Genomic DNA, 26,813 nt, shown 5'->3' on the forward strand with positions numbered 1-26,813 from the left:
TGCCAAAAAATCTAGGGCCCTGAAAAGGATAGTCTTAACCCTAGATGTCAGTTCGCAGAACGGGGAGGATGGGTGGGTCGGTGAGGAATCTAACTAACTACTGTTTCTTACAGATACATCGTTACCGAAGGTAAGTAACTTGTTCATCTGAAAGAAACACGTTAGTTAGATTCCTCACCTTAGAATAGATACCCAAGCAATACCAACCCCGGTGGTGGGTCTGCGAACCAAGATCACACCAGAAAGTCCTGGAGGACAGAACGGCAAAAGAAGCCATCCCTCCGGACTTGGCTGTCTAGGCAATAGTGCCTGGCAAACGATGTGCAGCGGAGCCCACGTCGCCGCCTGACAGATGTCCTGCAAAGGGACTCCCCGTCCCAAAGCAGTAGTAGCCGCCGTGGCCCGAGTAGAATGGGCGCGCAGCCCAACAGGCGGGTTCTTTTTTGCCAAGGAATAACAGATTTTTATACACAAAACGACCCACCGGGAGATGGTCCGTTTGTGCACAGGTTTGCCCTTCTTTGCACCCACGTAGCCAACGAAAAGCTGGTCGTCCACTCGGAACTGTTTAGTGCGGTCCAAATAAAAGGGAGAGCGCACGTTTTGGGTCCAGACAGTGGAGCCGCTCTTTCTCTTTGGAAGGATGCGGAGGCGGAAAGAAGGTGGGCAAGGTGACAGATTGCCCAAGATGAAAGGGGATCACCACTTTAGGTAGAAAGGAAGGACGAGGCCGAAGGACAACCTTGTCCGGATGAACAAATAGAAAAGGAGGCTTGGACGATAGAGCCTGGTGCTCACTCACCCGTCTAGCCGAGGTGATGGCTACCAGGAAAGCAGTCTTAAGAGTTAGAAGACGAAGAGGACAATTGTGAAGAGGCTCAAGGGAGCGCACATCAGGAATGTTAAGACAAGATTCAAGTCCCACTGAGGCATTACGAAGGGGACAGGAGGGAACGTGTGAGTAATGCCTTTAAGAAAGTGTGACACTACAGGGGACTTGAAAAGAGAGGGCTGATCTGGAAGCCGTAAGAAGGCAGAGAGGGCAGCAAGATAACCTTTCAAGGTGCCCAGGGCAGAGCCCTGCCGGGCCAAAGAAAGAAGAAAGAGGAGAACCTCAGAAAGAGGGGCGGAAAGGGGATCCACAGCCTTTGCTGTGCACCATGCCACAAATTTGTTCCACCGGCAGGCGTATACCGTCTTTGTGGAGGGACGCCTGGCTGCCAGAATGACATCACAGACTTCAGGAGGCAAGTCAAATGGCATCAACTGCCGCCGCTCAATGTCCACGCATGGAGGTGGAGGCTGGATTGGTTCGGGTGGAGGACCGTCCCCTGCTGCTGCGACAGAAGATCCACCCGAAGGGGCAGACGTATCGGAGGATCGGTCAACATACGGAGTAGCTCGGGATACCAGTACCTTCGTGCCCAATCCGGAGCGACCAAGATGACTTGGGCCCGGTCGCGCCTGATCTTCTTCAGCAATCTGGGCAGAAGTGGTATAGGCGGAAAGCCGTACAACAGACCGCAACTCCACTCGCGACGAAAAGCGTTGCCGAGCGAGTGCCGCCTTGGAAATACCAAAGCGCAGAACTGCTGACATTGCGCGTTCTCGTCGGTGGCGAATAGATCTAACCAAGGCTCTCCCCACTGCTGAAAGAGACCTTGCGCCACCTCGGAGTTCAGACGCCATTCGTGATCCATCATGCACCGGCGGCTGAGTTCGTCTGCGCTGGCGTTCAGAGAGCCCGCCAGATGTTGAACCACCAGGGTGATGCCCTGGTGTTCCAGCCATGTCCAGAGGCGCAGAGCCTCCTGACAAAGGGTCCAAGACCCCACCCCGCCCTGTTTGTTGCAATACCACATGGCGGTGGTGTTGTCCGTGAACACCTGCACAACACTTCCCCGGACAGAGGGAAGGAAGGCTTTCAGTGCAAGTCGGATCGCCCTCAGCTCCAACAAGTTGATGTGGAGGCGAGACTCCGCCGGAGACCAGAGGCCTCTGATCTCCGCCTCTCCCATATGGCCACCCCATCCCAGGAGGGACGCATCCGTCACTACGACATGCTCCGGTAGGGGTAGGGAGAGGCTCTTGCCCGTGACCCAATCGCGGTCCGTGAGCCACCACTGCAACTGCTGTGCAGTGCCCTCCGAGATCAAGACATGGTCGGACAGGTTGCCGTGATGCTGGGCCCACTAAAACTTCAGGTCCCACTGCAGAGCCCGCATGCGCCGCCTGGCGTGATGCACTAGTAGGATGCAGGAGGCCATCAGCCCCAGAAGCCGCAACACTAGCCTGACCAAAACCCAGGATAGAGGCCGAAAGATGGAAATCAGGGCCTGTATATCCCGGACCCGCTGCTCCGGTGGATGGACCCGAAACTGCGCCGAATCGAGAACCGTTCCGATGAAGAGGAGCTTCTGAGAGGGGCTCAGGTGTGACTTCGGCACATTGATGGAAAACCCCAGCAAATGCAGGAGATCCGCCGTAGTCTGGAGGAGGGAGACGACTGCCTGGGGCGAGCCTGCCTTCAACAACCAGTCGTCGAGATAGGGGAAGACTGGAACCCCCGATCTGCGCAGATGAGCTGCGACCACCGCCATCACTTTCGTGAAAACCCGAGGGGCACTGGTAAGGCCGAAGGGGAGCACGGTGAACTGAAAGTGCTCCTGACCCACCGTGAACCGCAGGTAACGCCGGTGGGCCGGCAGGACGGGGATGTGGAAATATGCGTCCGGCAAGTCCAACGCTACCATCCAGTCTCCAGGGTCGAGGGCAGCTAGAACCTGAGCCAATGTTAACATTTTGAACCGTTCCTTCCGGAGGAAGGCATTGACGTTCCGGAGGTCCAAGATAGGGCGTAGGCCCCCTTTGCCCTTCTTGGGAACTAGAAAGTAGTGGGAATAACAACCACGACCTACTTCTGGGCTCGGAACGCGCTCGACGGCCCCCTTGGCCAAGAGGGCCGAAACTTCCTCGTGGAGAAGATTCAAATGATCCCCCGAGATACGGTGGTGCTGCGGTTGCATGGCTGGAGGGGTCGTCTCGAAGGGGAGGGAGTAGCCCCTTCGGACGATTTGCAGCACCCACCTGTCCGACGTGATGGAACGCCAGTGGAGCAGGTGATGGCGAACTCTGCCGCCCACTGGCGTGGAATGGGCCTGAAAGCTCGGACTAGGAAGGCTTTGAGGCGGATGTTGCCGGGGTGGATGTGGACTGACCGCGTCGTCCTCCATTACCGCCTCGGCGGAAACCACGTCCGCGACCGCGTGCAGGCTGGTTCTGCGGCCGGTGGCTAGGCGGACGTGAGGAGGTGCCCCTTCCTTGGCCACGAAAGGAGCGAAAAGCGGAAGTTTGTGGCCGCGGGGCCGAGAGGCCCAAGGACGTGGCCGTAGCCCGGGAGTCCTTGAAGCGAGCCAGCGCACTGTCCGCTTTGTCACCATAAAGGCGAGCGCCATCAAAAGGCATGTCCATGAGGGTGCTCTGGACATCCCCTGACAAAGACGTGGACCGCAGCCAGGCGTGACTTCGACGCGCCACCGTGGTAGAAATCGCCCTACCCAGCGAGTCCGTAGTGTCGAGTCCACATCGGATTGCATGGCGCGCTGCATCTCTCCCATCGCCCAGGGCCGAGGAAAGCCGCGCCCGGGCCTCATCCGGGCACAGTGGCAGCACGTCCTCCACCGCATCCCACAGAGAGTGGGAATAACGGTCCAAGAGACAGGCGGTGTTCAATGACCGCAGGCCCAAACAGAGCGAAGAGAACAGCTTCTTACCAAACTGTTCCAGTCTCTTGGAATCCCGGTCCGGAGGAGCGGATGGGAAGGAGGATTGGGAGGTAGAGGCCTGGATAACCAGACTCTCGGGGTGGGGTGTTGGGACAGAAAACTGGGGTCGCCCGGAGCAGGGCGGTGGCGCCTGGCAACGTTCCTAACCACAGGAGGGACTGTGGAGGGCCTGGACCAGGTGCCCTGCAGAACGTCAGTGAGGGCCTCATTGAATGGCAGCAGAGGCTCAGTGGAGCATGCGGCAGACTGAAGCACCTCAGTGAGGATGTTAGTCCTCACAGCCACGGCAGGCAGCTCAAGCCCAAGGGCTTCGGCCGCCTTGCGCAGCACCACAGAAAAAGCTGCACCCTCCTCCGAAGCCACAGTCGGAGGAGAGATGAATCCAGTGTCCGGTGAGGTATCCAAACCACTGGCCTCCCCCAGTTCATTTGCCCAGTCCTGCGAAAGTTGGCCCTGAAGGGCCATAGGGTCCACGGACCCCTCCCAGTCGCCCCCGTCATCCGATTCCTGGTAAACAGGAGGAATGATCAGAGCCGGTCGATAGACAATATGTGTCTCTAGCGGCGTCGGATGCGGCGTCGAGTGGCGCCGCGTCGGGTCCGGACAGGGGCTGATCCGGGGATCGACGTCGACCGGAGTCGGCGGTGGCACCGGTGTCGACGCCGGCGGAGGAGGCGTGACTAGGTCGACCGGCGTCGACGGGGGCCAGGCCTGGGCCCCTCGGGGACCTGCGGCGTCGGGGCCGGAGCCTCCAACGGCGCCGGGGCCGGAGCCGCCGGCGCGCAAGGTCGCCCAGTCGAGTCCGCGGGGCCCCAAGGCGCGCCAGCGGGCGTCGACGGCGGGGCCAGGCTCCTCATGGCCGAGAGGAAGGCACTGACCTCCGCCGGCATCGCGTCAGTCCCAGGGACCGGCGGGTATTGGGACAGTGAGGATGTTCGTCCTCACAGCCACGGCAGGCAGCTCAAGCCCAAGGGCTGCGGCCGCCTTGCGCAGCACCACAGAAAAAGCTGCACCCTCCTCCGAAGCCACAGTCGGAGGAGAGATGAATCCAGTGTCCGGTGAGGTATCCAAACCACTGGCCTCCCCCAGTTCATCTGCCCAGTCCTGTGCAAGTTGGCTCTGAAGGGCCATAGGGTCATCAGACCCCTCCCAGTCGCCCCCGTCATCCGATTCCTGGTAAACAGGAGGAATGATCGTAGCCGGTCGATAGACAATATGTGTCTCTAGCGGCGTCGGATGCGGCGTCGGGCAGCGCCGCATCTGCGTCGGGACCGGACAGGGGCTGAACCGGGGATCGACATCGACCGGAGCCGGCGTCGGGGTTGGTATAGGTGTTGGCGCCGGCGGAGGAGGCGTAACGAGGTCGACCGGCGTCGACAGGTCCCAGGCTCGGGCCCCTCGGGGACCTGCGGCGTCGGGGCCGGAGCCTCCAACGGCGCCGGGGCCGGAGCCGCCGGCACGCGAGGTCGCCCAGTCGAGTCCGCGGGGCCCGAAGGCGCGCCAGCGGGCGTCGACGGCGGGGCCAGGCCCCTCATGGCCGAGAGGAAGGCACTGACCTCCGCCGGCGTCGCGTCAGTCCCAGGGACCGTCGGGTATGGGGACTTGCGCGGCTCCTGCGGAGCCGCGGGGGTGGAACCACCCGGACCCTCGGCCGAGTCGCGCGACCGGCAAGGGGAGTCCGAAGAGCGGTGTCGCCTCTTGGACTTCTTGGAGTGCCTCGACTTACCCGAAGACTTCGAGCCAGACGAGTGACTATGTCGAGTGCGGCTCCGCGATCGATCCTTGGACCTCCTCCTGGACCGGGATCGAGAGGGGCACGGAGCCGAGTGGCGAAGCTTGAGAAGCTTGCGGGACCGCTCCCGCCTAGCTTTCGAGGTCAGGGCCATACAATCGGAGCACGACGCCGCGTCGTGGTCGAGGCCCAAGCAGTACAGGCACCGGCGGTGATGATCGGTCACCGACATCAGTCGGTGACAGTCGTCGCAGGCCTTGAAACCAGGCATCCTACCGGCACCAGAGTCGAGAAATGACCAAAAAGAGTCAAAAAAGTTAGTCAAAAATTGACTAAGGGGTAGCTCTCCCGGATCGGCGCTTACTGGCGCGGAAAAAAGAAGAACTGACGTCAGCGCGCGAGGGCGGCGTCTAAGTACTCCGACGACGTCATTCCGGCGCACGACGCTGACGACGGACGCGGAGCCTCAGACGACGCCTAGCGACGCGCAAGGGGTATTGCTGACGAAAAATCTTCCGGATCCAGTCTGACGCCTGGGGATATTCTAAGGTGAGGAATCTAACTAACGTGTTTCTTTCAGATTCCATAATACTGAATTTTAACACTAATGGTATGGCTAAGAATTCATTTGATAACTATTACACAAATATTATCTTATAGCGATGTTGAATAAAACAATTATTTACTAGGTACCTCTACAATGATTGTCTCCAATGTGGCCCCGTTGTTTATCTGTTTATGGATAAACAAAGAAAGATACCACTTACGACAGAAAGACTGAAGTGCCATTTATGATTTTATGTACAATAGAATGGAATAGTGATTCTGTGGCCCTGCAACTGAACTGAAATTGCAGGTTTCTCCAGGGTCATGGGCCCACACTCCCATGGAGTAATACATCAGTGATGTTACACCAATGTGAGAAGGGCTGTTGCCCATCCGTGGTTAATCACTGGTATCCCTAGACATGGTGACACACATGACTGTCTGCCAATCCGTGGTTTATCACAGCTATCCGAAGACAAGCTGACACGTGTGGCGGTCTGTCTGCCCATCCGTGGTTAATCACTGCAATCCCTAGACACGCTGACATGTGTGGCGGTCTGCCCATCCATGGTTTACCACTGCTGTCCCTAGACATGGTGATATGTGACGGTCTGCCCATCTGTGGTCTATCACTGCTATCCCTAGACACGTCGACACATGTATGATAGACTGTTTGCCCATCTGTGGTTTATCACTGATATCCCCAGACAAGCTAACACGTGACGGTGTGCCCATCTGCGGTTTGTCCCTGCTATCCCTAGACATGGTGACGCGTGTGACTGTATGCCCATCCGTGGTTTATCACCGATACCCCCAGACATGCTAACACGTAGCAGTCTGTCTGCCCATCCGTGGTTTATCACTACTATCCTTAGACATGGTGACATGTGATGGTCAGTCTCCCCATCTGAAGTCTATCACTGCTATCCCTGGACACGCTAACAAGTGTGATGGGCTGTCTTCCCATGCATGATGGTCTCACTGCTATTCCTAGACACCGTGACATGTGTGACGGTCTGTCTGCCCATCCGTAGTTTATCACTGTTATCTGCTGACACATGTAACGGTCTGCCCATCCCGGCAGGTGGTCATGTGAGTGTGCTGATTTTGCAACTGGCCACTATGCGAACATCCCATTTTTAGAAAATGTTTTGCAAAACAACCGAGGAGGCTTTATCTCCCACAACCACCACACAAGTAGGTCACTTACTAAAATGCTCTCTCTACAATACACTACCTTATTGCTCACCCTAACCATCGCTCAATAAATCCTCTACCGCTACTCTCCGACTACAATGATCCCCAAAAATAACCTTTCCTAGACTCGTTCCTGTTCTACCCTTAATATGATCCCAAAACAGCCCTTTCTAGACTCTTCCCTCCTCTACACCTCCCTTGCAGCATCCCAAATCTGTTTTGCTATTCAGATCTCCCAAACTACCCTTTCTACACCCTTCCCTCTCACTCCCCCCAATCCACTTATTCTAAACCTGCTCCTGCTGCTATGATCTCAAAATAAACACCTTCTAGACCCTTCCATCTTCTATCCCTCCACTATCTTCTTCAATCCAAATAACAGACTCACTTATCCACTGCTCAAATAATTTGATATTACCTTATACTAATTCACCACTAATTTTGATTGGGTTCTGAAAAGGTCAACCTTGAAAAAGGTGTTCGAGATTACAGCACAATTTCAAAAAAAGGGGTTACACTGAATAGATTCTGAAAGGAAGGATAACTAAAGCTGGTGGCCTAAATAGGAATGACCTGATGCGTTCTCCACATAGACAAATGAAAATAGAATAACTCCTGTTAACACACTACATAAAATTCCAAAATATAATCTACTTAAAAAAAAGAAAAAATAGATACAGGCAAATAGTTATTTCTTTACAAAAAACTTTTATCATCAGAATATTTCCAGTTTAGGAAGGATACTCATAGTTTAATCTTGCACTGTTGAACAATGTTAAGACCCTTCTGTATGATGGGATGGATCACTATCCTGGGAGGAAATTTCTAACCCTGCCCCGACAGTTGGGCATGCACTACTAAGTGCAAATGGAAGTGGATTAAATGCCATTGTAGCAGGGGGAGAGAAACTGGAGGACTGATGCCCCTACTAGCATGTATGCTAACTCATAAGGTTTAGGGTGCTTGCTGCATAAGGTTGGAAAGGCAGCATCTGACCATTTGTGGGCCCTCTGGAACAGTCTCTAAACTTCGAGAACTATGCAGTGGTCAGGAGCCAAAAAGAGCGTGCCATAGTTCGACTATCCTTAAAGTGGTCAAAAGCAGTCTCCGCCTTCTCACCGAAAAGACGGGGCCTATAAAAGGACATTTACACGAGGGAGGCCTATTCATCGTCGGAGAATCCTCTGGAACGCATCCATGAATGCTGCCGAAGTAAACTAGTGCCTACTGCCATTCCCAGGCAATCCGTAGTATCCAGACCTGAGTGGATGACCTATTTGGTTGCATCTAGTCCATCATGAATTGTCTGAGATGAAAAGGCCCTAAGGTCCTCTGGTCTTCCAGTAAGATCTAACTGATTATGTCACCACACAGATTGTGTGAACAACTATCAGGAGAACTAACATTCACGAAAGGTAATGCTAAACAGGCAGAAGAAAACATACTCTTGCCAAAAGCCTCAACCTTCTTGGAATATTTGTCCGGAGGAGTGGTTGTAAACGAGTTAGGATTTACCTTACTTGTCAAGGCTTATGGGATGGGGCTCTCTGAGCTGGGGTGCTGGATAAGAAATCTGGGTCACCGGGCACCGGTCTGTGACATCTATCCACCTGCTGATTAACAGACAAGAACATGGCTTCAACCACGTAGCGATCTAAGCTTTGGACTAACTGGAGGAGGAATTTAAACACTAAGTTGAATAGTCACAGGAACAAGCTCAGTGCCGGGTCCACGCCACGACTTGGAGCGTAAGCGGGACCTAAGTGAAGACTGCAACTTCTAACGTTTAACAATATATAGCTTCGCCTCTCGGTCCAGATTCGCCTTCTGGTTCATGACACCACACTTAATGCACAACTTAAATCTAAGTCCAGACTCCAGAGAGACATCTTCTGCGGGTTCGTGACCGACATCTGCTTCCTAAAGTCGAAGCGTGGCTTGAAGCCTCTTGTTTTGGTAAGAGACAGCGTTTCCTGGCACAATGGTGAAATTGCTTGAGAAGCCCCAGAAAAACCTAATAAAGTTGAGTTGGGAGCAGAGCTTCGTACCCACATCAGAGGGTGCAGGATGAAAAGAACTGACATCAGAGTGCAGGGGAGGCGCTTACATGCACTTTCTTTCCATCAGTTCTGGGCCGGTGTGGTGTCATTCAGTGCAGCGTGGCACCAAATACTGGTGTGTGGGAGCACTGCTAGGGAAAACGTTTTCCAGATCCAGTCTGGCACCTGTGGAATCTTAAGGTTAGGAATCTGCAGTTAGAAGTATCCATCAAAAAGCAATCTATGGTTAACAGAATTGGCTTCTATATTTTGGTAAATGCCCAAATGCCTAATCTTCCTAACCTTAAGTTGCTTCTTATAAGTTTGTTTTCATAATGGATGAATAATTAGAGGGTTTTTTTTGGGGTGGGGTGGTGGTGGTTTACATAGCGCGAACTAGACCCGAAGGTATCAGAGCGCGCGCGCTTTACATGAGCACCAGTTGCGTTAAAGACTGACATATTAATTTTTTTTGTGTCAGGTGCAGGGAGATTAAGTGAATTGCCCAGAATGACAGGATGCTGAGCGCTCCTGCTGAGACTCGAAACCGGTCCCCCAGGTCTGAGGTCGACCATTCTACCCATTAGGCCACATCCTATCCCCATAGTACAATGTAACCAAATGCAATAAAAAAATATATAGCCCATAACGGTTGTTCTGAAAAAAATGTAGTTGCTTACCGTATTTAGTTAGGTCAAGCCTATTACACATCGCATGTGCTACAAATTGTTGAGACACATTGTTGAGACATATTGTTAAGACACATTGTGGGCTTACCAAGAACATACTGTTGCATGCCAGCTGCTTATGACTGTTAAGCTTTCCCGTCTCTCATCTATCTGCTTGTTATCCATGTCCCAGATTGTCAGTTTTGCGTTTGACCCTCCTATGGAGCCTTCTCCTTTAACCATCTCTTTTGATTATCTGGATTCTATGCTTTTACTGCCTGCTTTTTTAAGCACAATTTTTTTCTTTTGGGTTCATATGAGAAAGTGCCGCTTCTTGCATGGTTAGCACCCACTTTTTGCATAGTTTTGAAGTGCTTTCAATTGTAGCGCACAGGGTCCCTGCAAACCAGGGCTTCTTCTCTAAAAACATTTCCCCAATTTGTACTTCTGCCCACTGTAAGTCCCTAATAAATGGTACCATGTGTAACTAGGACCCCTGGGTAGAGAGCCCCTGCTCTCTTGGACCAGAAACAATACACATCCTGGGCAGAGGTGTCACACCTCTTTCACCAGGATGGGCCAGTGTTCGAAGAGGGAAGCTTCAAAGGTCTGCTGCCTTTGTAATGTGACCACCAGCCCCTGCTTTACACCTCCACTTTGTGCGGGAAACCCAGCAGGAAAACTCAGGAGAACAGGTGTGCCCACTTCTGCCAACTCCACCCCTAAGGTGGGGGAGGCGAAGTGAGGCACACCTTTCAGCTGACTCCCCACATCTTGAAGATGGTGAGACCCCTCCAAACAGGGCCAGGTCTATTGAACAGAGGGTGGAGTCACCCCAGGTTAGGTGCCCATTGGCCCTACCTGCTACTCTTCTAAGATGCCCCTAAATCTACTATATAGGTTGCTCGCCCAGACCTAGGAACCAGATCTGCAACAACCTAAGAAGCAAGAAGACATCCATGCAGAGAAGACTGAAGATGACAACTGCCCTGGCCTCAGCCCTACCGGCCTGTCTCCAGCTTCTGCGCACCTGCAACCTGTCTTGCTGCCAGTGACCTCTGAAAACCCTAGGAGGTCTGCTGCCTTCGAAACAAAACTTCAAACTCCCATGGACAGCGGACCAGTCCAGAAGAAACAGACTTAAAGGGCTTCAGATCCAGCTGGAACTGCGAGCCCTGCCCACTCGGACGCCCACGGTCTGAGTGGCTCACCTGTGCAGTGAAATCTCTCCAGCGAATTGTCCTGTGAGGGAAACGCCTTCCCGCACAGCTGTATCCAGAATCGCTCCTACACACAATGCATTGGTTGTTTATGCAATGTGGGGGTGTTCTTAGCTAGGAGAATTATTGTCTATAGAGTTTGTGTCAGTCTGTGGTGGTGATCAATTCTGACGGTTCCCAAGGTGAGGGAAAACACCCTGAGCCCACAAAAAATGTCTATCCTCTGCACACGCTCAACTCAATTGTGAACATTGCTTAATAAATCAATGTAAAAAGACAATGAAAAGAATGATCCATATGTTTTTTCTTTATAATCGACGAAACACGTGTTGGCTGGGCGTTGTGAATTAAAAAGAAAAAACATATGGATCTTTTCATTGTCTTTTTACATTGATTTATTAAGAATTTTTCACAATTGCCTTGAGCGTGTGCAGAAGATAGAAATTGTAATGCATTGGTAGTTGTCAACTGGGAATTGGTCACGTTAGGAATAAGGACCATAGTTTGCTATAGGTCAATAGGATATTGTTAGTGGCGTGCTCGTTTCTCTACAGAGTCTGCATGCAGATGGCATATCAAGCATGCAAAAGTAGTATCAGGTGGTCTATATTTTTTTTTAGAAAGACAGGACATCATAACAGGGACAGTTCCCTGTGCTTGCTTTATTTCATCTCCTTCTTACCAGTTAAACATTCTTAAGGGGATCGCCTTGAAAGACCTCCTAGGAGCCTCCTTGAAATTAATTTTAAAAAAGCATTCCACATCCGAAACTGGGTCTGGCAAACTGAAATCTCTTGGAGGTTCTCTCCACAAGAGAATAGAAACAAGTAATGTCACCCAGCTGTGGAAACGAAAACTGTGGTGTTAGCTCTGACATGGTTTGTGCAGTGCCTTCCTCCCACTCAGGGTGATCCAGAAATTGTTCTGGTATCCGTCCCTCTTCACTCTGATAATGATCCGATGTATAATGTGGAGATGGAGGTGGTGGTCTAAAAACAGTGTCCACTGCAAGGGTTGGTCTTGGTTGTGGCATACGCATTCTGGGTCATTCAGCCTAAAGTAGTGTTTGAAGCGGATGTTCTACAGTATCAAGAGTCATGAAAACTGAAGCAATCAACATCATCTGATGCAGCTCACTGATCTGCAGGGTACATCATTGTAGGCTGCTTGTTTATGTTAAGGTATACAAAAAGTGATGGATGAAATGCTTGAATTCAACTCAGCCTCTGGTAATTACTCCGGAATCAAGCTATACCTGGCTGATGAGTCCATAATAAGGGCAAAACTGGTGTCAGGTTGCTTTTATTCCGGGTCCAGGGAGGACCTAGCTTGACAGTTCGAGTTGTACTGTTGCCATAAGGAGCAGGGGCAAGGCGGATTTGCATATGGCTTGGTCGAGACTGAAGTGGCATGGTGGGTGAAAATGAAAATTAGGTACTTACCTGTAACTCTAGTTATCCATTATTGGTATATTTCATAGATTCACATGCTTGAATCAGACTACCAAGCAGTATTGTAGGTAATTTAAGTACCCTTAGAGGATGGTGGGTGAAAGCAATACACCTTTATAGTAGTCGATATATAAAGAAAGAAGATATATATAACAGACCCATATTCAGATTGTAATTACAGATCTATAAATTTGAGAGAAGGAAAATTCTACTTACCAGTATGCATCTGTTCTTGGCATGTAGAGCTGCAGATCCACACATTATGCATAGATCGCCATCTGGTGTTGGGCCCGGATGTTTGCACTTGTTTTTGTCCTGGAAAAGTCTTTGGAAGTCAGGAGATAGGTGACTCCTCCTTTGGATGATAGTGCGCAATGGCATCGGCTCCATCTTCAGATTGTTTTTCGCCAGCAGGGAAATTATGGAGTTTTGTGAGAAACAGATAAGATGCCCATGTGTGCTGTATCTAAATAAGATGAAACTGGAACAGATAAAGGTAGCGGGGGTGGTGGGTGGGCGTGTGTCGATCTGCAGCTCTACATGCCAAGAGCAGATGCATACTGGTAGGTAGCATTTTCCGTTCGAGGCATATGAGCTGCAGATCACACACTATGCATAGATTGTATAGCAGTACCTCTCCTTAGCGGCGACCACAAGTATCTGTTGCAGTAGTTTGAAATAATGTTTTGAGTACATCCTGGCCCACACTAGCTTCCTGTTTTGTCTGCACATCTACACAATAGTGCTTTGTGAATGTGTGCGGTGTAGACAATGTAGCTGCTTTGCAGATGTTATGCAAGGGAATGTTCCCTAAAAATGCCATTGAAGCCCCTATCTTTGGGTAGAGTGGGCTTTAGAGGGAACTGATAATGTTTGTTTTGCTCTGTGATAGCAAATCTGTATGCATTTGACAATCCACCTTGCTATCCCAGATTTTGAGATGGGGTTGCCTTTATGGGTCTTTTAGAAGAGTCTTCTGTTAAGGGTCTGGTCTACATAGCTCTTCTGATAGAGGCTGGTCTTTCGGTGTTGATCGTTTCGGATCGGCAGACTTTTGGGGCACCGACTCTGGAACTGTTTTGTGCTCCTTTGGCTTGGAACTGTGATGTTTTACAGTCTTTGTGGCCACTTGTGGAACTGGGTGTTTTTTCGGTTCCAAAGCTTTTTTCGATTCCGAAGCTTTCGGAATCAGCTTTTTGCTCGGATCCAAGAGTTTTTTGGAGTCGATGGTGCGATGCCTGTAGATTTTGGTGCAGAGTGCTTGGATGTGGAGGCAGCAATCGGGACGGAGGAGGAGGGCGGTTTCTTTTTCAGTGCCGTGACCGCTCGGCACCGATGGCAGACTGACTCGAGCCCAAGTTGCCTGAAGGCTTAGTAGGCTTCTTTGCCGGGCCCGTGGGCAGGGCATGGGAAGCAGTCTCTCTGTGTGCACCTAGGCCCGAAGGTGTAAGCAAAGCCTTTTTCGATGGTGTAGGGAGGGGGTCGGAGTCGATGGCTTTACTTACGACCCGCTGCCCAGGAGCGATGTCCTCGAGGTCAGAGTCATCGGCTTCGGAGGCGCTGACGGGCCTTCTTTGATCCGCTCCTGTTCTGGCACATCGACGCCCTCCTGGAAGATGTCATCAGGGAATGGGTGCAGACGAGCGAGCCATTGTTCTCCTGGCTCGACGAGCTCTAATTGTCTTCTTGGAGCAGAAAGAGGCACAAGCCGCACAGTCTCTGGCCTCGTGCTCCGGTGACAGGCCGAGGTTGCACACCTCATGCAGATCGGTGAGGGAAATTTCGACCCACATTGAGGACATTTCTTGAATGGCGTCCTTTCCATGAGCCAGATACCAAGGCCCAGGTAGGCCCTAAGGCCTTCGTCAAATACCGGAACCGAGGACTTTGATGTTGTAGAGATGCGCGACGACTATATCGAAAACAATACCTGAGAAGGGTGAAGGATTGCGCGTCGAGACTGGAATCGGTGACGGTTCTGAACTGGAGCGCGAGAAACACATCCGATACCCGATGGCGGAAAAAAGCAATCTGAAGATGGAGCCGATGCCCATGCGCACTCTCATCCAAAGGAGGAGTCACCTATCTCGTGACTTCCAAAGACTTTTCCAGGACAAAAACAAGTGCAAACATCCGGGCCCAACACCAGATGGCGTTCTATGCATAGTGTGTGATCTGCAGCTCATATGCCTCGAACATAAACGTTAGTAGACCAATCAAGTAGTAATATATATAGCAGACTGAAAAGCATTTGAAATTAAAATGAATCAACACCTCTATTTAAAGAGGCACACCATATTGGAATAGATGGCGTAACACTGCCTGGCCTATGGCTGGCTGCGTCGCTGTGCTGTGTCGATTCTAGGCAGTAGTGCTGCAAGAACACGTGGGTGCTCTTCCGCATCAAAGCACGGCATATCTTTTCCCGCAGAATGCCTGCAAACAGAGCAGCAAAAATTGATACTTCTCTTATAGGATGAGCCTTAGCTTTCATGGTTAGGAGTTTGCCTGCTTTGCAGTGGCAAAACTGAATTATTGCTGAACTTCATTGTGCTATTGTTGCTTTAATTATTGCAGTCCCATGACGACGTTGTCCACAAGAGACTGGTAGTTGATCCATTTTGTGAATATACTTAGTTCAGTAGAGGTAAAACTTGAGACACTGTTTAATGTCCAATGTAAGGAGAGCTCTTTCAGCCGGTGTAGCTGGATTGGGGGGAAAGTTCAAAGTTTGTCAGGATCATTGACACAAAATTGAGAAGGATCCTTTGGAATGAATTTTGGGTTTGTCCTGAGAAGTACAAACTCTTCAGTGAATAGTAGAAAAGCCTTTTGTGTTGTGAAGGTCTGTATCTCGCTAATGGTAACCTTTCTAGTAGATGTGAGAGCGAGAAATTGAGAAACTTTCCACGCGAGAAACCTTAGGTCAGCCTTTTGAACGGGATCGGAAAGGCAGTTACATTAATTACGAGAGGTCCACATTGAGATGCCATTTTGGGGGAGGAGCTTACACCGGTAGGAAAGCTCTGAATAGTTCCTTCATGAATTGCTTTATGACTCTTGTGGAACAGCAAGGTAGAGTCTGTTTAGTGTCTGTACCTTAAAATAGATGCAAGGTGAACTTTGGCAGATGCATGAACAAGGTCCGACTTGGCAAGTGAGAGAAGATCAGGCAAAAGCTGCTCAGGAGAGACTTTAAACAGGTGTAAGTCATTCTGCTAACACCATGAACATAATGCTTTCCATTTGAAATTGCACGTATAATTTGTGCCTTCAGCCCTTGCTTTGGATATGATGTCTATGCGTTCTTGAGTGATCTTTAAGTCTCTGAACACATAGAACTCAGGAGTTCTGCGTGCAAGTGGAGAGAGGCTGGCTACGGGTGTAGTATTTGGCCCAGGTTCATTGTCGGGAGCGTTTGTGTTGTTGCAAGGCATATGGAACCGGTCACTGACAGGAGCATGAACTCCACCCGTAAACCTGTGCTAGCTGGGCTACCTGGGAGCGGTCAAAATGAGGCGACAGTGTTCCACTTTTATTTTGCTGGGAGCCTTGGGAATCAGAGGGAAGGTGGGAAAAGCGTATACATAAATTCCGGACCATTTCATCTAAACAGCATTCCCCCTCGAACCTTGGAGGGGATATCGACTGGCATAGAACTGGCATTTGGTGTTTCTTTTTGTCGCAAACAGATCCAGAGCTGGTTTCCACCACTGCGAGTAGATCTTGTCTAGCACTAATCTGTCCAATTCCCACTCGTCGCAACTGTCTTTGGCACTGCTGAGAGTGATCGCCAGGGTGTTGTGTACTGAGAATACGTGTTCAGACTTCAGGGATATGCTGTGGGCCGTAAGCTAACTCCAAAGCTCCTGGGGTTCGTGAGACAAAGTGAGAGATTTGGTACCCCATTGCTTGTTGATATAATACTTGCTGGTCGTACTGCCCATACGAACCAGCATGGATGATCCTTGGAAGAAAAGCCTGAAGGGTGAGAAAAATGGCTTTCAGCTCTAGGCTCTTGATGTGCATAGCCTTTTGACGAGTCAACCACTTTCTTTGGATCATTAGGTGATGCAAGTGGACTCCCCAGGCTTTCAGTGAATTAGCTCTGGCAACTTGCGTTGATGTTGAAGCTTTTAGCAGCCAGTCATCTAGGTAAAGAAGTACCTGATTACCTAATTTCCTAAGAGCGGCTGCTACCGGTGCCAAACACTGGGTGAATATGCAAGTGGCTGATTGGAGGCCAAATGGAGGACTCTGAATTGGTAATGGGTATTAGACACAGTGAAACAGATATTTGCGGTGTTTGGTCCAGAGATATCATGAAGTCCCCACTGTTTAGGAGGTGAAGGATGTCGGAAAGAGTAATCATATGAAAGGATTGCTTGGGGAGGTATCAGTTTAGCTTCCTGAGATCTAGGATGTGTCTCCATTCCCCTGATTTCTTACGTATGAGAAAAAAACTGGAGTAAAATCCTCTTCCATTTTGAGCAACCGGAACAACGTCTATTGCTCCCTTGCAAACATTATGAGGGCCTCCTTTCTTAATAAGTAAGACAAGGGGGTGAGCTCCCCTAAGCGGAGTATTGGATGGGATTTCCGTAAATTCCAAGGTATGGCCATTGGCGACTAGGTCCAATACCCGTCTGTCGGAGGTGATGCTTTCTCTATAATTGAGGAAATCGAAGATATTCACACCTACGGGTTGCTGAGAACATGGTGTAGCTTGCATCTGGATGAGGTCATCGTTTGTGACCTGTGGCCCGGCTTTGAGGTGGTTGTTTTCTTCGGGGGGGGCTTGATTAGAAAAACTAGCTGTGAATGGTTTACGGTATGTCTACTATTGGTTTGCACACCTGTTTTAGGGCAGGTAGGACCGGTATTGCTAGGAGTGTTGGTAGCTGCCCCTGCAGGTTGAGAAACCTCATCCACACGCCTCTCGAAAGGGCAATTTCCCGCACTGTAGGGTGCAGAGGGATTTGACTGTATTAGTGTCCATCTTAATGGCAAGAAGAGCGTCAATGTGCTTGCCAAACAGTGTGTCCCCATCATACGTCATGTTATGTATTTTAGATTGGACTTTGGGCCTAAAAGAAGTCGTCTTAGCCCATCCCTGGCGCCTTAAAACGGCTACACCTGCCAGTTGACGGAAGCCTGTGGAGGTGATGTCTATGGCGCAAACTATAATCTCTGAGGAGGTGCATACTCTCTGCTGTAAGATCTTCTTGGCTTCAGGTCTTTTGTCTTCTGGGATGAGACCAATGATAACTGACCACATCTGGCTGTCATAGTGGCCCAGAATAGGGAGGGAGTTGGCCGTACGAACGGTGATGGCAGACATGGTGGAGAACCTCTTGCTGATGTTGTCTAAACTGCGCCCTTCTTTGCTCAGCAGCACAGATATAGGAGCGAACAGGTGTTTGGATCTACGTTGTGCTGCCTGAGGAATGACAATCGGGTTTTGGGTGTCCTGTCAGACATGCAGAGGAATCCTCTGGGGCTCTGTACTTCTTGTCAATACAAGGCAGAACCAGTGTCAGTATGGCAAGGTCGATTGACTTCCTTGTCTGTTCCTTGAAATCATAATGTAAACAGTTTGAATGCTTAACCAATATAAGGCGGTGGAACCTGGTTGGTGCTCTTTCCATGAAGCTATGAAAACCTACCATGACCGCTGGAGGAGAATCGATAGGGTGTTGAGCAGGTGGGAACGGTGTGTGTGTATGACGTAGTTATCTCAGTCATCTAGTGGAGGCTGAGGCTCATGAATCTCGCCTTCCTCTCTTTCGTCATCAGATGACTATGGATCATCCCTCGGTGGAGCTACTATATGGGAAGCAGGAGTCATTCTAGGAGTTGCTGGCGGTGGGATAGGTACCGGATTATAGGCAAGAGAGAGGTTGTGATGGTGCCACTGGTTGCCCTTAGGAGATTGCGGACAATGTTTCCTGTAGTCAGTGAGCGTAGCCTGAACATCCTGGACTAAGGATCTAGGCATTGGAAAGTCATCCTGCCTAGATGGAGGATCAGGGTAGTATCTGAAGGACTCAATGTCTTTAAGCAGGAGGAGGATAATAGTCCTTATAATACAGTCCTTCCTCAACAAAATAATCATTTTCCTGGCATTTTACGTGCAGCTCTGAATGGCTATGAGCTGTTCCGAAATGACTGTAATCATCGGACTCTTCAAGCTCAAGTAATCAGCTTGGAGGCAGAGGTGACACTTTACTGGGCTAAGTAACCTTACGACATAATGAGGTCTTGGTTATTTTTGTAATCTGGATTCTCGTCGATGGTGCCGTCGTCAGAGCAATGAAAGTATTGTGTTTTGATACATTTAATGATCTTTTACCCCTCTTAGGTGGAATGGTCGCCGACGGGATCGGCATCATTGTCGCTGGGGTCATCATCAGCAGTGTACTCGTCAACAGCCTCATCGATGGGGCTTTAGTCGATGGTGGTAGCTTCGACGAGGTAGTTAACGGGAGCACCGGCGGGATCTTAATTTGACGCCTCAATATTTCATCTACGAAATGAGTGTTCATGGTTGCTGTCGTAGTCATTTTAGCCATCGACATTCTTGACAGTGATGGTGTCGTTGACAAGGCCTTGATAAAGGATTTACACCTCATCATTGACGAGTCTGAAAAGGTACGGGAGTGATCTTTATCTCTGTTAGAAGGCGTAGATGAGGTAGATAAGGCTGTCTCTGAGGAGTCCTTAGCCTGATGGGAAGTCTTCAGTTATTTCCTTCTCTCCTCAGAAGTCCCTTCATGGGACCTAGCTCTCTTGTGAGACCTAGAAGAGGCATCACTGTCATCCTCAGAAGATGTTCTCTGAGCAGCATCCCCTCTCTGTCCTTCAACGTTTTCGAGGAGAAAGTGCGACAAATCTTGCACTCTACCTTGTGCCGGGAGTAGAGGCAGCAAAGGCAATACTTATGAGGGTCATTCACATGCACCCTTTTCTTCCCACAGGTCTTGCAGGGACGGAAAAGGCTTTTTCTGTCAAACATTGTAGCGGTAGAGAAGCTTTCAATATCCTTCAAAAGAAGAAAACTGGGTAGAGGTCAAGAGACTCCCTTCACACACAACGAGCGGTGAAAATCTGAGAGACTTAGCCTCTTCTGGGAGAATTCTAGAGGGTGCTAGCACCTGATTGGTCATAGTTCAAGTTTGGTTCTTTTGTTTAAAAAGGACATAGAAAGGCTATTAAACCGATGGCCCAGTGCCATTATAGCCTATGACAGTTATACATACTTCTTTACTATGGTACAGTGGGACTTCAACTTCCAACGACTGGGAAAGATTCAAGCATGTAAATCTATGAAAGAGAAAATACTGGATAACAATGGATTGGGATGCAGGCCTCAGCAATCGCCAGTGGCTGAAATTAATTCAAGAATTCCATCCATCATATTGTTTTCTGATGCCCTAAGTGTGACTGGTATGCCCAGATGTCGGTCCCATGCTCACTGCATCCCTGGAATCCAGCTATATCTGCAGGATAACCCCATAATAAGGGCAAAACCGATCCTGGGTTGATTGTATTCCAGATCAGGGAGGACCTGGCAGTTTGGGCTGGACTGTTCCAGTGCGGTGCAAGGTCAAGGATGATTTGCATATGGCTGAGTCGAAACTGAGGTGGCACAGTGGGCGAAAAACGATCGAATGGGATGCAGCCCCAAAAGAGAGTTCCAGTGGCTGAGATTAATTCAAGTATTTCATCCATCATTTTCTTTTTTGATGCTCGCTTGTTATGTTAAAACTCTTCCTAATACTCATTGTATGAGCAATCTTAAGGAAGATGACTATATCAAGACTGATTCCTCTTCACTTTCGTCCTTACAATCGCTCCAGCACAACTGCCCATATTACACCTTGTCCTAATCATCCAGATATCTGACATCGAGTAGAGTCAAGATGATGGTTCAAAAGGATCCTCATCCATTAATTCCCCATAGGTGTCAAAAATCATGCTGGGTGGACAAGGCAAAATCTTGCACTGGGATGTATCTCATATTTTTAGAGTCACCAGATTGTTTTGTAGTTTTTTGGTACAGTGCCTATATGGAACGTTCTCTATACCATTAGTCGAATGTGGGTAAAGTATATACTGAACTGAAAACATTGAAAAACATTTTAAGGCAGTATAAAACATGATTAAGGAGCAAGATGGCCTGTGCCAGGCAATTGTCAGCTCATTTTAGTGCTTAGTCTGCATTAGCTTAATCAGACATAATGAACAAGTAACTTACTTTTGGTAACAATATATCTGTAAGAAACATATCAGTTATGGACTCCTTACCTTAGAATTACCCCAAGGCGTTAGACTGGATCCACAATTTTTTTTTTCAGCATTATCTTTGAGCGTCGGTAGGTGGCGTCTGTCTACTCCGCGTTTGTCATTGGCGCTGTGATCCTCGGAATGATGTTGCAGTATCTACTTAAACGCTGCCCCTGCGCGCTGAAGTCAGTTCTTTACACGACATTCCACACCAGAAGTGCATCGCCATTCAAGACACTGACCACTGGTACACAAAACTAGTCCCCTGAAAGTAAGACCCTTACACTAGAAGTCAGTTTGCAGAATGAGGTGGATGGGTGGGGCGGTGAGGAATCCATAACTAATATAGGTCTCTTACAGATACATCTTTACCGAAGGTAAGTAACTTGTTCATCTAAAAGAGACGATTAGTTATGGAGTCCTTACTTTAGAATAGGAAACTCAGCAATACCAACCCCAGAGGTGGGTCTGCGAACTAAGTTCACACCAGAAAGTCCCAGAGAACTGAATGGCGAAAGAAGCAGTCTATCCGGACTTGGCTGTCCAAGCACTAATGTTTGGTAAATGTGTGCAATGAAGCCCACATGGCTGCCTGGCAGATGTCATGAAGGGGGACTCCACGTCCCAAAGCAGTAGTGGCTGCCGTCGCCCTGGAGGAATGGGCGCGCAGCTGTACTGGAGGTTCCTTTTTCCCTAGGGAATAACACATTTTGATGCACAGAACAACCCTTTGAGAGATGGTTCGCTTTTGCACAGCCCGACCTTTCTTGGCACCCACAAAGCCAACAAAGAGCTGATCATCCACCCGGAAATGTTTTGTGAGATCCAGATAGTATGAAAGTGCCTGTTTTGGATCTAGACGGTGGAGCCTCTCCTCCTCTTTAGAAGGATGCGGGAAGAAGGTGGGCAAAGTGATTGTCCTATGTGGAGAGGTAACCACTTTGGGAAGAAAGGAAGGCCTAGTGCAAAGGACAACGTGTCCGGATGAACAGCCAGGAAAGGAGGTTTCGAAGAAAGAGCCTGAAGCTCAAGCACCCTGCAAGCAGAGGTGATGGCAACCAAAAAGGCAGTTTTGAGTGTCAAAAGTCTGAGAGGACAGTTATGTAGTGGCTCGAAAGGAGCACACATAAGGTAGGTCAGAACAAGGTTCAAGTCCCACTGGGACATTACGAAAGGAATAGGAGGAAACATGTGAGTAATGCCCTTAAGGAAACAATTTACAATAGGGGACTTGAAAAGAGAAGGTTGATCTGGGAGGCGAAGAAAAGCCGAAAGATAGCTTTTAAGAGTGCCCAGAGCAGAGCCCTGCTGGGCCAAGGAAAGAAGAGGAGAACCTCTGAAAGAGGGGCAGAAAGGGGATCCACAGCCTTTGCTGTGCACCATGCCACAAATTTGTTCCATCTACAGGCGTATACCGTTTCAGCCCTGTTTGTTGCCATACCACACGGCAGTGATGTTGTCCGTGAACACCTGCACTACTATTCCTTTGACAGAAAGAAAGAATGCCTTCAGTGCATGACGAATCGCACGAAGTTCCAGAAGATTGATGTGGAGCCCGGACTCTGCCAGGGCCTCCGATCTCCGCCTCCCCCATGTGGCCGCCCCACCCCAGAAGTGATGAATCTGTCACCACTGTGAACTCTGGCTGGGGAAGGGAGAGGAATCTGCCGTTGACCCAATCCTGGTTCGTAAGCCAACACTGCAATTGGTGTGCAGTGCCCTCCAAGATCTGGAAACAATCAGGAAAGATTCCCCTGATGCTGCATTCCCTGGAACTTCAGGTCCCGCTGCAGAGCCCACATATGCCACCAGGCATAGTCCACCAGCAGGATGCAGGAGGCCATGAGGCCCAGCAGCCTCAGTCATTCTGACTGAAACCCGGGAGAGAGGCTGAAAGATCAGGATCATAGCCAGAATATCCCAGACTCGCTGCTCAGGAGGATAGGCCCAAAACTGCGCTTTGTCCAGAACCACACCGACGAAAAGGAGCTTCTGAGACGGAATCAGGTGTGACTTCGGCATGTTGATAGTGAACCCCAGCGAGTGCAGGAGGTCCGCCGTAGTCTGGAGGTGGGAGACGACAGCCTGGGGCGAGCTCGCCTTCAACAGCCAGTCGACGAGCTTGGGGAAGTCTGGAACCCCTGATCTGCGCAGATGAGCTGCGACCACCGCCATCACTTTCGTGAACACCCGAGGGGCGCTAGGAAGGCCAAAGGGGAGCACTGTAAACTGAAAATGCTCTTGGCCTACTGTGAACCGTAGGTAACGCCGGTGTGCAGGCAGGACGGGGATGTGAAAATAGGTGTCCTGCAAGTCCAGAGCTACCATCCAGTCTCCAGGGTCGAGGAAGGGCAGAAAAGACCTGAGCCAGTGTCAACATTTTGTACTTCTCCTTTCTGAGGAAGCGGTTGACGTCCCCGAGATCCAAGATGGAACGCAGGCCTTTGTCCTTCTTGGGTACCTGGAAGTAGGGAGAACAACAACTACTACCTACTTCTGGCACAAGGCCACGCTCGATGGCTCCCTTCGCCAAGAGAGCCGTAACTTCCTGACAAAGAAGGGTCAAGTGATCCTCCGACATGCGATGGGATTGCGATGGCTTTGGTGGGGGGAGGTAGTCTCGAAGGGGAGGGAGTAGCCCCTTCGGACTATCTGCAAAACCCACCTGTCCGACGTAATGGTTTGCCAGTGGTTGAGGTATTGGCGGGTCCTGCCGCCCACTGGCAACTGGTGGCCCTGAAAAGTCTGACTAGGAGGGCTTGGAGGCTGCTGTAGAGGGGGGTGCTGGTGGACTGGCCCGCCCGCTGGCCCCCAGACCCACGACGCTAGGTGCCATGTCCCCAGCGACACAGAGGCTGGACAGCTGGCGCAGGCCTGTGACTCTGGGCGGGACATGGCGGGGCACCCCTTCCGTAGCCACGAAAGGGGCGAAAAGCAGACTGCGCGGGGCGAGAGGTGGTAGCGAGACCCATGGATCAGGCCGTAGCCCTGGAACCCTTAAAGTGCTCAAGCGCGTTGTAAGCTTTGTCGCCAAACAAGCAACTGCCATCAAAGGGCATGTCCAAAAGTGTTGATTGGACATCACCGAAGAAGCCAGTGGACCTCAACCAGGCGTAGCGTCGCAGGGCTACCGACATTGGAATCGTCCTGCCTAGCAAGTCAGCGGTGTCCAGTCCACATTGTATAGCAAACTTCGCTGCGTCTCTCCTTTCAGCAACCGCACGGGAGAGTACGGCCTGGGCCTCCTTCGGGCACCGTGGCAGCACCTGAGCAACCATGTTCCACACAGAATGGGAGTCATGGTCCAAGAGACATGCGGTGTTCACAGACCGCAGTCCTAAGCTGGTGGAAGAAAACATCTTCCCAAAATGGTACAGCTTCTTGGATTCCCTATCAGGTGGAGAAGTAGAGAATGCGCCCTTGGACGTCAAGGCTTGGACCACCAAGCTCTCAGGAGTAGGGTGTTGAGAAAGGAAAATGGGGTCGCCCGGGGCTGGGCGGTGGCGTCGGACAATCATCCTATCCACAGCAGCCCCTGTGCTGGGCTTGGACCAAGCACCCAGAAGGATCTCCGTGAAGGTCTCATTGAATGGCAGCAGGGGCTCAGAAGAGGCCGCTGCCGGTTAAAGCACCTCAGTCAGGAGGTTTGTCCTGACCGCCACAGTAGGAAGCTCAAGGCCCAATGCCTAAGCAGCCCCACGGAACACCACTGCGTATGAGGCTCCCTCCTCCATAGCCACGGTAGGGGGACAAAGCATGCCAAGGTCTGGAGAAGTGTCCAGAACACTGGCCTCACCAAACTCCTCTCTCCAGTCTGCTTCTTCTACCTGGTGCCAAAGGGTACACAGACCCTTCCCAGTCCTCCTCAGGTAGCCACTCAGGGCGATAGGGAACACCGGGGGAGAACAGGGGTACAAAGGTACTGGTGGATGCCGGTCCGGCTCCGTGTCCACGTTGAGGCTTGGGTCGACGTCGGTTGGAAACACAACCGCGTCGTAGGGGGCGGAGGTGTCGCCAATGGAGGAGGTGTCGTAAGGTCGACGGGAGCCTCTCCGGATCCAGGCCTGTGGCGTCGGGACCGAAGTTCTAGAGCTCCCAGCAGAGTCCACAGGGCGCGAAGGCACGCCAGCGGAGTTGGGCTGCCCACAGATGGATTGCAGGGCTTCATAAAAACTACGAAGTTGGGCCGGGGTCGCTCCAGCTCCCGGAATGGGGTGGGGGCTCAGAGTCGACCCAATAGGCACCGCAGACGGAGTCGGACGACTACCTTCTGCATCCCGCAACCTGGACTCTCTGCACGATATACCTCTTCTTAGTATATCGTATACGGAGCCATCCTCCTACAGTATGTTTTTTCAGATACATTTTCCGGACTAAACAGCAGGCAAGTAGAGTTATCATCCATGCTGGAAAGTAAGGAGAACAAAATGACATAATACAACATGCATTCCCAAACACCCAGGCTCAAAACTTCTTATACTCTTTAGGTAAAAGTATTGATTGCAAATGACTCCACAATGAAACTAAGCACTGAACATAATGTTGTTCATCAGTGGTGATACATAACTAGAAACAAAACAATATAAGAAAGAGGCAAACAGTATAATAAGAAACAGACAAAAATCAACCATAAAAACATTCAAAATAAATTATATGGTATACCCCTAACTCTAGGATTTATATAGGTCCTAAAACAAGGTTCTTAGTTCACACTAAAAAAGAACCATTATCCCACAACATACCTGTGTATTTCAGGGCTCTTTTGCTGAGCGGCTTGCTCTTCAACAGCTTTCTGATAGCCCCCGAATCTTTCATGAAGACTCATTCCGGCAGATCTGAAGTAATGCTCTGTTGGTTGAGGGGAGAAAGATGCATTGTTGTGCTGAGTACATACAGATGTAGAGTTCTCAAAGGTGGGTATTCAGTAAAAAAGAGAAAAAGAAAGCATACATTAAAGAAACTTTGCAAGATGTATTATAAGCAGAGTCCTCAAGTCTACTATTTTCTGCTTTTCATACATATATTGCGAAGTATTGGCAAAGCCAACAGGTCTTGCTTTTGAGACCTTTGGCTCTGTGAATTCCTTTAGCTCATGCCATAGATAAATGGCAAAAATGCCTATGCTGCATAGTATGAACAAAATGAGAAAAGAAAAAGTGTGGTTAGTGGCCACGTCCTCTTGCATGCGCGTTCATGCATCTTGACGCATGCGCATAATGTGGGCGCCAGTTCCTTTTTAGAGATACAGATGGATCGGTAAATAAAAAAAATTACAAGAAAAATTAAGTCGTGCAAAAGCCCTTCTTTTTATTAGGCGGAAGGCTGGCAGCAATTACCTGTCTGACTTCCCCCAAAAAAACAAAAATGAAGAGGGGAAAAATATGATCGAGAGGTGGAGTTACAATGAAGGAGTGAGTTGGATGGTGGGAGAAAGGGAAAATAAGCACACAAGGGAGGGAGATACAAGAAGGGCAGGGGAAGACACACAAGGATAAGAACAACAAGGAAAAAGCACACAGGCAAGAGGAACCAGGAGCTGGGAGATAGGGAAGCACACAGACACAAGAGAGCTGAACACAGAGCGCGGGCAGCAAGAAGCACACAAGGGAGAGCTGGAAAACACATGGAGTGCTAAAGCTTTCAAAAGTAGTTCCCTAAAAGTGAGAACTCGCAGGACACAGGCAAAGAGGCTAAGCTCCGAGGGACAAATACAATGGACAAGACAAGCCTTTGAAAAAGCAAGCAAGCAAATAAGAATAAAGCCAACCAATGGTAAGCATTGGGTGGGCTTGAAGCCCACTACAAGTTCTTCATAAGTGGACAACAGATCTTTTGCTGTCTGGAAGGTTTGACCTGACAATTACAAAGCAGGCATAAGCTTCAGTTTGT

General features: G+C 50.1%; 1 protein-coding gene across 11 annotated transcripts in view; it reads right to left on the reverse strand.

The window, feature by feature from the left end:
* The window catches only part of BCLAF1 (BCL2 associated transcription factor 1), a 372,683-nt gene that overhangs the window by 158,655 nt on the left and 187,215 nt on the right, over nucleotides 1-26,813 (reverse strand). For all 11 annotated transcript variants that reach the window (XR_014963044.1, XM_085611511.1, XM_085611510.1 and 8 more), the window contains exon 7: nucleotides 25,667-25,772. Coding sequence is in view for 10 of the 11 variants with exons in the window: in XM_085611511.1 (XP_085467637.1) it covers nucleotides 25,667-25,772 (106 nt within the window). In the remaining variant the exon portion in view is untranslated. The remainder of the gene's footprint in view (nucleotides 1-25,666; nucleotides 25,773-26,813) is intronic.

Source organism: Triturus cristatus, chromosome 6 (assembly GCF_964204655.1).
Source record: "Triturus cristatus chromosome 6, aTriCri1.1, whole genome shotgun sequence".
NCBI classification, from domain to species: domain Eukaryota; kingdom Metazoa; phylum Chordata; class Amphibia; order Caudata; family Salamandridae; genus Triturus; species Triturus cristatus.